The sequence below is a fragment of the Sitophilus oryzae genome, unplaced genomic scaffold (genome assembly GCF_002938485.1).
Source record: "Sitophilus oryzae breed Bouriz unplaced genomic scaffold, Soryzae_2.0 scaffold_1297_pilon_pilon, whole genome shotgun sequence".
In the NCBI taxonomy this organism is placed as follows: Eukaryota; Metazoa; Arthropoda; class Insecta; order Coleoptera; family Curculionidae; genus Sitophilus; species Sitophilus oryzae.
Window position 1 is genome coordinate 8,658,440 of NW_022145945.1, and position 13,452 is coordinate 8,671,891.

The window sequence follows — 13,452 nt, forward strand, 5'->3', positions numbered from 1 at the left end:
ACCATTATATGATTTTGTTTTCATTTTAAAATTATATAAAAGTATGTTCAAACTAGCTTAAAACTACTATACCATATGTTCAAATATACCTTTATACTTTGAAAATCATATAATTTCCAAATTATAATTTTAATATTTCTTAAATACACAATCAGTTTTGTTACTGTCATTATCAAAGAACTTTACTGATACAATAAATTGTTATTTCAACGCCTACTATGACTTTTTCTTTCCACCACGTGATATAATTCTTCAGTTTAATTAACAAAATCTAAACAAATGAAACGCGTTTTTATTACAGGTTGCGTAAATGTTATTTGTAGCGACAAAACAGGAACGATTACTAGAAATGAAATGACCGCTACTGTTTTGGTTACTTCGGATGGATACATCGCAGAATTGACAGGTGCTGGATATAACGATCATGGTCAGATACTACTGCACAAGTGTGACTATCCGGAGAAGGCTAGAGAAAGCGTCGCCAGCTTGCTCGAGGTATTTATTTTTTACTTTAAGTTTTACAGTTTTTGGAGAACAACTTTTTCTCAAATAAAATATATTTGAGGACATTACTAAATAATAATAATTTTTAAAAGACTTTTTTTTGAAAACATAACTAGATAAAATCATTAGATATGTTTCGGAGCATCTGAAATGGAATTATAAGGATATTATTAGGGTGTCCTTTTTTTATAACGAGAAAACGTCAGTAATCGGGATAATATAAAAACTCAACTTTTTAACACATAACACGCTATAACTTAAGAACCGCTTAAACTAATATTGAAACTTTTTTTTTATTTTGAAGATCGGATCTTTTACAATACGTTTAAATAAGAAAAATTCCCCCCAAAAGGTTGTTTTTTTCCATTCAAAAATTCTAAACAACCCATCCATTTACTTTTAGTGCATAGCAATTTTCAGCATTCGTGTAAATTTTTAAGTTATTTTTATGATTTTCACATACTGTCTGCGAAGAAAATATAGCAGAAATGTTAAGAAAGTTTTTGAAGAAACTACAATCAATAATTATTTCTAATAGATTTCGAGATATCGATTTTTGAATTCAGAGTTCTAATAGCGCAACCACTGTCGAACACCAACTCAATTTACACTTACATTTAATTCCACTTATTTTTACCAAAAATGTAAGTGTTTCTAACTTGCACTTAAAATTTTTCAAGCTATAGAGAAAATTACAACGACTCTTTAATAAATGAACAAATAAAGTATCACGAGACGTAATTAAATCATGAAGCTGAACGTATGATGTACACCTTTCCCTAGAACTTTAAGTACTGACAGAGGTACTGATTGGGTCGACGGGTCGACCAAAGCTGCTATATTCCCTTCCACGTTTCTTAAGCGATGTGCACAGATTCTCGGTTTATTTCATAAGTTTGGCAACATGTTTACTGTTCTCTCTTTGTTCAGTACATTATAAACGCATTGTACTCTTACATACGGAAATCTCGACCCAAGGCTAATCTTTGCCAGCCCTAAGTATAGCAATTTAATTAACTGTTTCTTCCTTAGTTGCCTTCTCAATGCACGCTTAAAATAATTAAGTTTAATATAGTAAAATACTGTATTTGTGTTGTAGCAAATTTGCGTTAGTGTATAAAGAAACTATTTTCAGGTAGGGGCTGTAGCTAATAACGCAATAATAAACAACGAGGTTTTGATGGGACAACCTACTGAAGGTGCTCTGCTAGCCGCTGCAATGAAACACGGCATGTATAACGTGGCAGATAGATATATTAGGTAAACAAAACAAAATCATTATGTATAGTTCATACCAATTAAACTTTTAATCACATGATTAAGCTTGGCTGGCACAGCGTTGTCCACTTTTACATATTTTCTTTTAATCAAAGTATTTTAGGTAACAAAAGTAAATTAATTATAAATATGTATTTAAACAGTTATTATTTACATCAAGGTGACTTTTCCTTCTTAACAACACTTAAGGGAGATAAAAGGCCATTACTGCTTTTCCGTTCAAAATATTCTAATAAAGTTGCGATTAATTTTTTGCTATAAAGCTATCTTGTACACTTCGTACTAAAATAGGTTCGAAAAAAGAACAATATTCGACTGCAAGGTCTGCTAGTAAACTTTTCACCTTTTGCGGTTTAAGCTTAAAGTATCACAACACAAGCAGAATGTCCATTGGAGAAACAGACAGGGGCACAGGCACAGCAAGGCTTTTATCCAAGGACCTAGCTGTAAAACCGCAAAAGAACTGCTAATGCTTAGTAGGAATAAATTGCGGATTACAACAGGCCTCTTGACAGGACACATGGCTGCCAAGTGTTACCTGAACAAGCTCAACCTGTGTCAAGGAAGTATTTGCTGCAGACTCTGCGATAAAGATTCTGAAACAGTGGAGCACATAATATGTCACTGCGAGGCTCTGAATCTCAAGCGACACTTTTTATTTGGGAAAGCTAGGCTAGAACCGGAGGAACTATGCTCCCATCCTATTAAGGACCTGCATAAGTTAATGCAGGGCACAGGGATAGGAGAATGGGTGCAGATATAGAAAGGAGACAAACACAATAGGTCCACAGGTCGCAGTGTTTCCGGCAGAGGACGACCCCTTGTGAAAAAAAAATCACAACACAATTCATTTAAAGCAAAAACTCGTAATATAAATCTAAAGTATCAAAATCAAATGGCAATGTCAGGAAATAAATAAATAAATGTGACAGATTAGTCAGCTCGGCGCCGAATATGTCCATGGTTGGCAATATTGAATGTAAAAATCGCGCCCTCGATTATGTAACTAAAAGTTTAATTGGTATTGAATATACCCTGCTGGTCATCGAAACTGTGTACTCTGGATTTTACTGCGTGTAACAAAGAATAATATAAATGACTAGAAAAATATAAGCTAGAAAAATATAAGCAATTTTAAAAACATTCATGTATACTACTGAAATGAAGGTAATTTGGTAATATAATCTACTACCAGCTGTAGTAAAATGAGTAACTAATAGTGAAGAATAAAGTTCCAACTCTAGATGCAAGATTTTTCGTAAACGCCTACTTGTGCGGTTTGAAATTTTGGTGCAAAATTCGGCAATACAGCATAGAAGAAATGTATTGACCCATTTTTTATCTCTTTTTAATACATTTGATTTTCCATTAAGTTGTCTACATCACTCTCTTAAGCTTGATTTTCATGCATCTGTTGTCCGACGATACGTTGATACGATATTAATTTTATTGGTAGAATTTAAAGACTTTCATTGGTTAGAAAATAACGCAGTTTTTAAATTTATTGCATTTTCATGCCTCCGTTTATCGGATATAAGTTGGTATCATTTTATAGTTTCCATAACGATTTTGCTATTTTACTTATATTTTTATTAAGGTTAAATTAAGTTTATCAAAAAAGTGTCAAAACGTCAGTTATCGTATGAACGGGTCCGTTGACGGGCTGAAGTAAAACATTTACGGATGAAAAGTGGCGCGAAAACGATATGACCAATCAGAGCACCGTCGGACGAACGTATCAACGTATAACGGATGCATGAAAATCAAGCTTTACACGTTAAAATCCGGACCGTTCAGTTTTGATGACCAAATCGGTATATACTATATTTAAAAATATTACACAGTGTTTTTGACGATAGAGGTGTAACTTTTACTTATCCATTTTTAGGCTGCAGGAATATCCATTTTCATCCGAACAGAAAATGATGGCGGTTCAGTGTGTGGGCAAGTACGATGCCGACAAAAAAGATATATTTTTCGCTAAAGGCGCACTGGAGAAAATTTTACCGAAATGTACTGGATATAGCGTGAACGGTAAAGCCCTAATTTATATTTCCTGAAGATTTTTTTAGTTTAATTCTGTTAACAGGGGCAATTCAACCAATGACTGAAAAGAAAAAGGCGGACTTTCAAGCCGAATGTCACGAAATTGGAAAGAAAGGACTAAGAGTGATAGCTTTAGCAAAAGGTGAAAAATTATATAAGAAATCAACTCTACTTGGTTTTAATCCACGATGATATTTTTGTATAGGTAATACATTAAATGAAATGATTTACATGGGAATTGTGGGTATCTGTGACCCTCCAAGACCGATGGTTAGGGAAGCTATTAACCTACTCAGTGAGGCAGGTGTTCAGGTTAAAATGGTGACGGGTGATGCTATGGATACCGCTGTAGCCATCGGTAAGTTATTTTTATATCTTTATAGTATGTCCATCCGTGGCTTGTATATAATGTAGGCAAAAAGGCAATGCCTACCCCTGACAATATCATAAAATCTTTTTTTTATATAATCGTCCTTTTAAAAACATAAACTCTTTTTTTATATCATTACACTTTACACAATAATTTATTAATATAATAATAATAATAGCTCCCGTAGAGAATAATATAGAAATATAGCAAGCTGTACCAGAGTACGTAGATCGCCGAGTAGCGACAGAAACCGTCGGCTCTTTTGATGTGGTGGGACCAAATTTTCTTTCTCTCTCTTTTGACGTGTTTGACAGATAGACTACATATTGAACTGCTCAACTTATGAAGTGGTCCTATAAACATGGTATACACTGCTCACAATTTGAAGTGGAATTAATTATAAAGTTTTATACATATCTTTTTTGTTTTGTTTTATCCTTATTTCTAAATTTGAATGTATAAAATATCTTACTGCTAATAAATAATTAAAAAAACGATTCGTTGCCTGAGGTATACTTGAAATAAAGTATATAGAGATATTTGATAAATGGCAACAGTGGCAACTTCGTTTCTTCGTATGACAGATAACCTACTTATTTCGCGCAGCCGCAAAGAAAATTGAAAACGGGACTGTCGCTACTCGTCGGTTTAGGTACTCTGGCTGTACCTTGCTACTCCCAAGGCGTTAAACGCTATATAACGCCTTGTGAGTAGCAAGGTACAGCTTGCTATACTAGAGCCGTTGGGTATACAAGGAAGGTAATGTGGCTAGCACTACGCTTCAACCGCCTATTATTACCTCAGGATTGTGAATCCCAAGTACTCATTTAAGGCTGAGTCGACCTAGGTACCCAAACTATTTTTATTTTAATAAAAATAGTCGGGTGATGAAATGCCGGGTGTGGGATTCGAACCCACACCTTGAGATTGGTAGACGAGAGCCTGTACCTCTACGCCACCGGGCACCATAATCTATTAATAATCTAACAAATATTCGCATTAACTATTTTGTATCTTATTTTTTATTCAAGACATTACTTAAACATATGATTTATGCGAAGGCAGTTTGATTTTTTTATATTGTCTCTAATGGAATGATAAAGGTTGCGCTTTTGCGAATCTTCCGCGTACTCTACAGACCGCAATGACTGGAAGGCCATTGTGTAAGAATGAGATAGAATAAGAAAGTAACGCGTCTTTTGGTTTGGTGTTCTCTTTAAATAAAAAGATTAAGGAAGGAGCTTATAAAAAATCTTAGATCGACCGCTACGGGCTCCTAAAATGGCCGACTTAAATTCCTATTCTTCAGTGCCGTTCTAATTTTATTCAAAACGTGTAAAAATATGATGTAGGGTAGACAATTGTTTTATTTTACGCTGTGAATAAATGTTAGTAGTTATTAAAATTGTTATAAAAATATACAATTCTAATAAAAATACATAAGTTATAATAATTATTTATTAACACAAACATCCGATACGCTACTGAAGCAGGTAAGTCAAATTGATGTAGCTAAATTCTTTAACCTACTATTTACCTAATATTATTCCTTTATTATTATTTATTACTCTCTTTGACAAGTAGTAAATAAAAGCAAAAATGCAAGAAAAAATATATAATTAGTTAATTTTAAGTGAATTTCATAAATGATTGGTTTACTACACGTATGGTATAATATAGTCACTTACTAGCGAAAAGTTATTCCATTATTTCCTTCGATTTTTGACGTAGATCTACCGCACGCTACACAACCAACTATTTTACAGTCTTTTTCTATAAATCGCAATAGTGTCACTGTTAATTTAAGTTCTGCTACAAAAAGTTTCTTCTAGATTTATTACCTTTAAACAACTGTCAGCAGTAGAGTATATAATAAATAACATAAAATAAGCTCATTCAAGACTGGCAAATCCACAAAACTTCAAATCAAATTCAAATGTGTCAAATGAATCGTCAAACAGAACTGTCGGTCCCACCCTAGGGCCCTTTGTCCGTCTACCTGCATGAATACATGGATAGCATTATACTCCTTCCATCCATCTTTTTATTAAAAGTGTGTCCTGTGCAGTGAGGTCAAGCCTGAAAAAATTTTCCGTAATTTATGTAAAAAAAAATATTTTGATTACTTAATTACTTATGCTATTCTTATTTTGTCCATTTTGCCTACCCGGCTTTGATTTGCACTGCAATGCCACTAATGTCCAGCGAGATAATTAATATGTTATGTAATACAACTGTATTTATCATATGTTTATGGATAGCCTGTACATTACTAACAATGTATTTTTTCCATTTATTTGATAGCACAATCTATTGGTCTTCAAACACTTTCCGGCAACATTTTGTCCGGCGAACAACTAGATAGCTTTACAGAAACAGAACTTGATGCTGCCGTTCCGGCAGCTACAGTTTTCTACAGGGTGTCCCCCAAGAACAAATTATCTATTGTCAAGTCACTTCAGCGGTACGTATATCATTTATTTAGTTAAACATTTTCATGGGGATTCAGATTTTACTTTAACAGTAGATAAAATTAGTTCATATGTCTTTATTAAGTATAATGGACAATAAATTTCTTGCAGTTTTTAGGTATATAATAAAATTATATAAGAGTTTCTTGCCTTGAACTGCTAATATAGAAATTAATTCCACGCTGTGCTCGTCATAATGTGGATCAACCTGCTCTCACTACCGGTTTCGGGGCCCTACCCCATCATCAGGTGAGCTTGGGTATTTCCACAAAACGACGAGCACAGCGCAAATATATATATACGACTTGTCGTAAAGTAGCGGTAAGATATTAAGTCCCGCATCGCGAGATAGCGGCCTGTGTGCAATGGTAGTACTTTCGTACCACCGAGGCACAACTATCGATAGTAAATAGAGGCTTTTTTCGGCTAGCCCAAAATATATAATGGAAAATAAATTTCTTGCAGTTTTTAGGTATATAATAAAATTATAGAGGTTTATTTAGGTATAAGAGTTTCTTGCCTTGAACTGCTAATATAGAAATTAATTCCACGCTGTGCTCCACATTATGACGAGCACAGCGTGGAATTAATTTCTATATTAGCAGTTCAAGGCAAGAAACTCTTATATAATTTTATTCTAAAAACTGCAAGAAATTTATTTTCCATTATATATTTTGGGCTAGCCGAAAAAAGCCTTTATTTACTATCGATAGTTGTGCCTCGGTGGTACGAAAGTACTACCATTGCACACAGGCCGCTATCTCGCGATGCGGGACTTAATATCTTACCGCTACTTTACGACAAGTCGTATATATATATACTCTGCGCTGTGCTCGTCGTTTTGTGGAAATACCCAAGCTCACCTGATGATGGGGTAGGGCCCCGAAACCGGTAGTGAGAGCAGGTTGATCCACATTATGTGGGGCACAGCGTGGAATTAATTTCTATATTAGCAGTTCAAGGCAAGAAACTCTTATATAATTTTATTTTATTAAGTATGTGTCTCAATTTTTTTGAGTTTGAAGTAATATCACATATTTTTCCAATTAAACTTATTTGTATACGAAAAATTCGCCCATGTCTCTTCTATATGGTTAGGTAATTCTGTGACGTGTTAGGTAATTCTATAAAAACCTGTATAAGTTTGGGGCTATAAATAAAATTATAAGTTACTTAGTTATATTAAAAATACTTTTTTTTGCAGATCCGGATTTATAGTAGGAATGACTGGCGATGGTGTGAATGATGGTGTAGCTTTGAAGAAAGCCGACATTGGTATTGCCATGGGTAAAAATGGCACTGATGTGTGTAAAGAAGCTGCCGATATGATATTAGTCGACGACGATTTTTACACGATTATGTAGGTTTTATAACTGTTCTTCTAAAAAGAACTGATCCCTAAATTCTTTTTACTCTTCAGTGCTGCCATTGAGGAAGGAAAAAGCATTTTCCACAACATTAGAAACTTCGTAGGTTTCCAGTTGTCTACTTCAATAGCAGCTCTTGCCCTGGTAGCGTTGGCTACTATTATGGACATTCCAAATCCTCTTAATGCCATGCAGGTAAGGCTTTTTAAGATTTATTTTACTATTTTTGACCATTTCTGCGAACTTGATTCTGTATGTCTGAAATATAACTTTGTTAAATAAGTATTTTTGAGTGTTAAGAGCTATCCATGGTGTATGGTGTCTCTTAAATGATTGCAAGTATTTTAACTGACACTGAAACACGTCCATAAGAAGTATTTTTGCCAAAAAAATTGACTAAGTTTTTTCTTTTTTTGCGTTTTCTATGAAATTAAGCACATTAAAATCCTGCACATTCGTTCTCATGATCGAGAAAACCATTTTAAATTAATATACAATTTTTATAATACACACTACTATATTTTTACAATATTTTCAACTAAATGGTCAGAATAAATCTTAAGAATTTACAAACAAGTTAAGTATATACTCTTTTGTCCATGTGGCAACGCAGAGTGACAAATAAGCTGAGGTTGACAAACAGCAGGCTGGTTGCCGGTTGATGTCAGTTTTTCTTGAATTATTAGTATCATTATTTTAAATGTTCAAATGTAAATAACTCGGTTATTCTTAATTTATTTTAAAAATGGCAAATAGTAAAAATGTTTCTCTTATCCTTACACTCATTTAAGGTATATTTTTGTGTAATCGGATTTTATAGTAAAATTGTATTATCACTTTTCTAAGATATTATGGATCAATATTATTATGGATGGTCCACCAGCTCAGAGTTTGGGAGTAGAGCCTGTTACCGATGACGTAGTCAAGCAGAAATCCAGAGACACCAAAGAGCCGATGATCACTAAAAAGCTGATCGTTAACGTTCTGTTGTCGGCCATTTTTATTGTGGCAGGTACCTTGTGGGTCTTTAACAAAGAGGTAAGTTTATGCTATCAAAATCTAACTGACCTAACTGAGTGAATTTGTGATTTTATGAATTGAAATCTAACTGAGTGAATTCTTAGTTTTTCAGTTTTCAAGATATTTGTTGCACAGTATTATAAATTTGTAATTATAAATAAATACTATATGAAGGGTCCAAGGGAAAAACATGATAAGCCCTTATCTCTGCAGAGTTTATACATTTTGTAGGAACCAGTTAGACCTACTATAATATTGTAAAATCCTAAAATTAAGAAATTGGCGCGTATCAAGTTTTTCTTCTGAACCCTTCATTTCCTAATGTAAGATTTTAAAAATAGGATTTGACCTTTTTTTGATTCAATGAACTTCTTTACAATTGACACTTTTATTTCAGATGACAGAAGACGGAGTAACAGCCAGAGACACAACAATGACCTTTACCTGTTTTGTGCTGTTCGATATGTGGAACGCGTTGTCATATCGTTCCCAAACCAAGAGCGTTTTTCAGATTGGACTGTTCTCCAACACCTTTTTCCTCGTAGCCGTTGGTCTGTCGGTGCTTGGTCAACTGTTGGTCGTTTACGTTCCGCCTTTACAGGGAATTTTCCAGACGGAGGCACTTACAGCTTGGGGTAAGTCTTGGGATTTGTCTTATCCATGTAATTATTTTGGTTTAATAATTAAAATAACGCTTTGTCTGATTAAATAAAAAAACTTTAAATACCGAAAGATTAAAACGTACAAATATTAATAAATCATCCTCCTAGTTTATTAATTGTCATATAGTGTATAATTCAAGAACATAAATATCTTATGATAACAAAAACGGCGTCCACCAGGTGGCTTGGAAATGAGATCCATGACATTTCCCATATAATTTTACATATAAAATGGCAGCAATCTTCATTTCATAGCCATCGTTGACGCCATTTTTTTATCAAATTGTATATATACCATGCTGGCAACTCTTACTTTTGGGTCGGTATTTACATGTGTGGAAGTAAATCGCATAGGGATCTTATTAACTCGGAGTGAGAGGAATGTGCTATTGCGGTATTGCCACAGCTTTTCGGTACGCCTTTCCCTATTAAGTTAAGTAAAATCACGATCGCAAACCGCTTATTTTTAAAAGACTTTTTTTCGATAAGATAACTAGATAAAATGATTAGATATGTTTTTGATCTTCTGAAATGGAATTATAAGGATATCGTTAGGGAGCCTATTTTTTTATAACGAGAAAACGTCAGTAATCGCGATAATTTAAAAACTCAACTTTTTAACACATAACACGCGATAACTCAAGAACCATTTTAGATATTGAAACATTTTTATTTTGAAGTTCGGATGTTTTACAAGATGTTTAAATAAGAAAAATTCTTGTAAATAAATATAGGCTTGTTTTTTTATTCAAAAATTTTAAAAAGGCCATCCATTTACTTTTAGTGCATAGCAATTTTCAGCAATCGTGTAATTTTTTTATTTATAAAGATTTTCACATACTGTCTGCGAAAAAATATATCAGAAATATTAAGAAAGCTTTGACAAAAACTACAATCAATTATTTCTAATGGATATCGAGATATCGATTTTTCAATTCAGAGTTCTAATAGCGCGACTACTGTCGAACACCAACTCAATTCCGCTTATTTTTACTTCAAATGGTGTAAGTGTTTCTAACTTGCACTTAAAAATTTAGAAACTATAGGGAAAATTACAACGCCTTGTTAATAAATAAACAAATAAAGTATCACGAGATGTAATTAAATCGTGAAGCTGATATACACCCTTTCCTAGAATGTTAAGTACTGATTGGGTCGACCGGGTCGACCGCGACGAATTTGCTATATCCCCTTCCACGTCTCTTTGCAATGTGCACAGTTTCTCGGTTTATTTCATACGTTTGGCAACGTTTTTACTGTTCTCTCTTTGTTTAGTACATTATAAACGCATTGTACTCTTTTTACATACGGAAATCTCGACCCAAAACTAATCTTTGCCAGCCCTTAGTATATTCAATATATCCGGAATTCCATGTTGGCTAAGAGATTATTCAATTTATTTTAAAAATGACAAATAGAAATTTTTTACATCTTTTGTGAAGATCTCAATCTAAAATATTTTCACTTATTTAAGAAACACCAAGATACAACTGAAATGCACCTGTAGGCTTGGTGCATTTCAGTTGATTTCAACAAATTCCGACCGTAGCGCACTCAGAAATTATCAATAAACAGTTCACACCGCCCGCCGTCATGTCGATCGCATTAAAATAATATTGAAATCGGGGTTTTGTAATCGTGATATTTAAGTATTTTAGTTTTTTGCTAGTACAGTTATTGAGACTATAAAACATTCAGGTACGAGATTTGTGTGATGTAACGCAGTTTCGGGTAGTAAAAAATAAGTGAAAAAGAATTCGAAGTAGGCGTCTTGTTGTGTTGTGACAATTTCAAATGTTAATAACATTGTCCAAAAAAATGTTAACGCGTAAAGGAGAGCGTAATTAGGGCTTATTGGGTACAATAACATTCAATAACTCAACTTTCCCGGATATTCAACTCTCCCGAAACAACATTTTATAGCTTCATAATTTCTTACACCGATTTGATCAATAGTCAATAGCAAAAATTGATTCAAGCAGTTCGACAAAACAAGTGAATAAACAAAGTGCTCGTTACATAATCAAAAAATTAAATAGACATATACTTTGAGAGGATGAAATATAATTTGCAATATTAATGGTATACTTTTTTAATCAACTAGTGATCTTTTTTAATCATCTAGTGATTAAATGTTTTATGAACATCTAAAATTATAATTATATACCTTTAAAAAATGTTGTTATAGCCGAAATGCTCCAATTATGTCCCACTAGCAAAACCGGTGATAAAACTATGCTCGCTACCGTAGTTGAACTCATCTAAAAACATTTTTAACTGGAATAATAAATTATACTTTCTAAAACATTTAGAAAATTATATACTAATTTTTTCGTTTACTTGCCATTTAAACCCGTGTATTTGTATTTGTTCGTTACTTACGATATTCTCGGGCGGTGGCAGCACCGGCGCACAGTGATGCAGAAGTTTCCAAAAGCGGCAGAAAATCAAAATATCAAAAGTATTTTTTTTTAATTATAATTTCACTCGTATAGTTCCTAATAGACCATATTTTCAGAATCGTGAAGATTTTTGAATGAAAACGGGCCCATTATTAATCCCTGATAAGAAATGTTCGAGCTTATAAAATTATTAGCTGAAGCTAAAATATTTTGATTAAATTTTGATTAAATAAAATTAGTGCTTTAACGTTGGTGATAAATTAGTTAAAACTGATGGTACTCTGAGAAAGTACAATGTTTTCAACTGTTTTTCCTCATGGCAATTCTAGTTTTAACTTCCCTGGTACCATAAAAAATCAATAAAGACCTTGATGTAATTAAGAACTGCTTAATCTAAAATCACATTTTATGTAAGCTAATACAAAATGCTCCAAATTGCTCCAAAAAATATGATGTAGGTTACAATTATTAGCCTTTTTTCTTCATAACTACGAAGTTTCATGACCAACATTAGCCCACAAATACCCTTTAGGTTGCCTAACTCTCCCGAAAACCATGGTTTAGTTTCCCAAAATAAATTACGTATGACAGTATATTACTGGGTGTTTCTTAGGTGCTGTAAAATATTGTTGTTGGTTATTTTTAATTAGTTTTAGAAAGGAAACTGTAATATATTTTCTCTTATTCAATTTAATTTTCGACATACAAAGTATTCAAATTTAAAAATACTTTTTAATGTGTAATTTTAACTAGCTTTTCCCTGTTAAGCCTAAGTTTTTATTCGTTTTGTGCTTATATGACATTAAATTTAATATTATTAGAAATCTCATATAATTTTGAATAATTATTGTTAATATAAACTAAAAAGACGTATCAATGTGTCTATCATGCGTCAATATTCATTCAACAACTTTTATCAAGAATGTCATGCACCTTCTAGATACTAATTTTTTCGGATATAGTAAGAGATCACCAAGACTTCTCCTGTCAAGTAAAATAGAACAGCATCCTGAGGCTCCAAAACTTATTATAGATTAAATTATTCAATTTTTTATCCATTTGCTAAATCCATCTTAAATATATTATCCATCTTATCTAGAAGCTTTAGAATAATTTTTAGTTTCTTTTTCTTGCGTATTAAATTCTTGTAACTAAGTTCTAATTATCATCTAAGTATAATATTTTTACCACAGGTAATTACAGATATTTCTAAATTATGGAACATTTAAAAAATATAACTAAAATTAAAATTAATTTAGATGTTTTGGTGTTACCCCTAATCAAGGGTGTTACTTTCATTAATATCTAACTACATGAAATATACAGATGTAT

General features: G+C 32.9%; 1 protein-coding gene across 3 annotated transcripts in view; it reads left to right on the top strand.

Annotated features, from left to right (window-relative positions):
- The window catches only part of LOC115874702 (calcium-transporting ATPase type 2C member 1), a 56,502-nt gene that overhangs the window by 36,023 nt on the left and 7,027 nt on the right, over nt 1-13,452 (top strand). For all 3 annotated transcript variants that reach the window (XM_030889939.1, XM_030889938.1, XM_030889940.1), the window contains exons 8-17: nt 302-495; nt 1,640-1,764; nt 3,671-3,816; nt 3,872-3,970; nt 4,034-4,186; nt 6,503-6,662; nt 7,874-8,029; nt 8,090-8,231; nt 8,883-9,074; nt 9,454-9,691. In XM_030889939.1, coding sequence (XP_030745799.1) covers nt 302-495; nt 1,640-1,764; nt 3,671-3,816; nt 3,872-3,970; nt 4,034-4,186; nt 6,503-6,662; nt 7,874-8,029; nt 8,090-8,231; nt 8,883-9,074; nt 9,454-9,691 — 1,605 coding nt within the window. The remainder of the gene's footprint in view (nt 1-301; nt 496-1,639; nt 1,765-3,670; nt 3,817-3,871; nt 3,971-4,033; nt 4,187-6,502; nt 6,663-7,873; nt 8,030-8,089; nt 8,232-8,882; nt 9,075-9,453; nt 9,692-13,452) is intronic.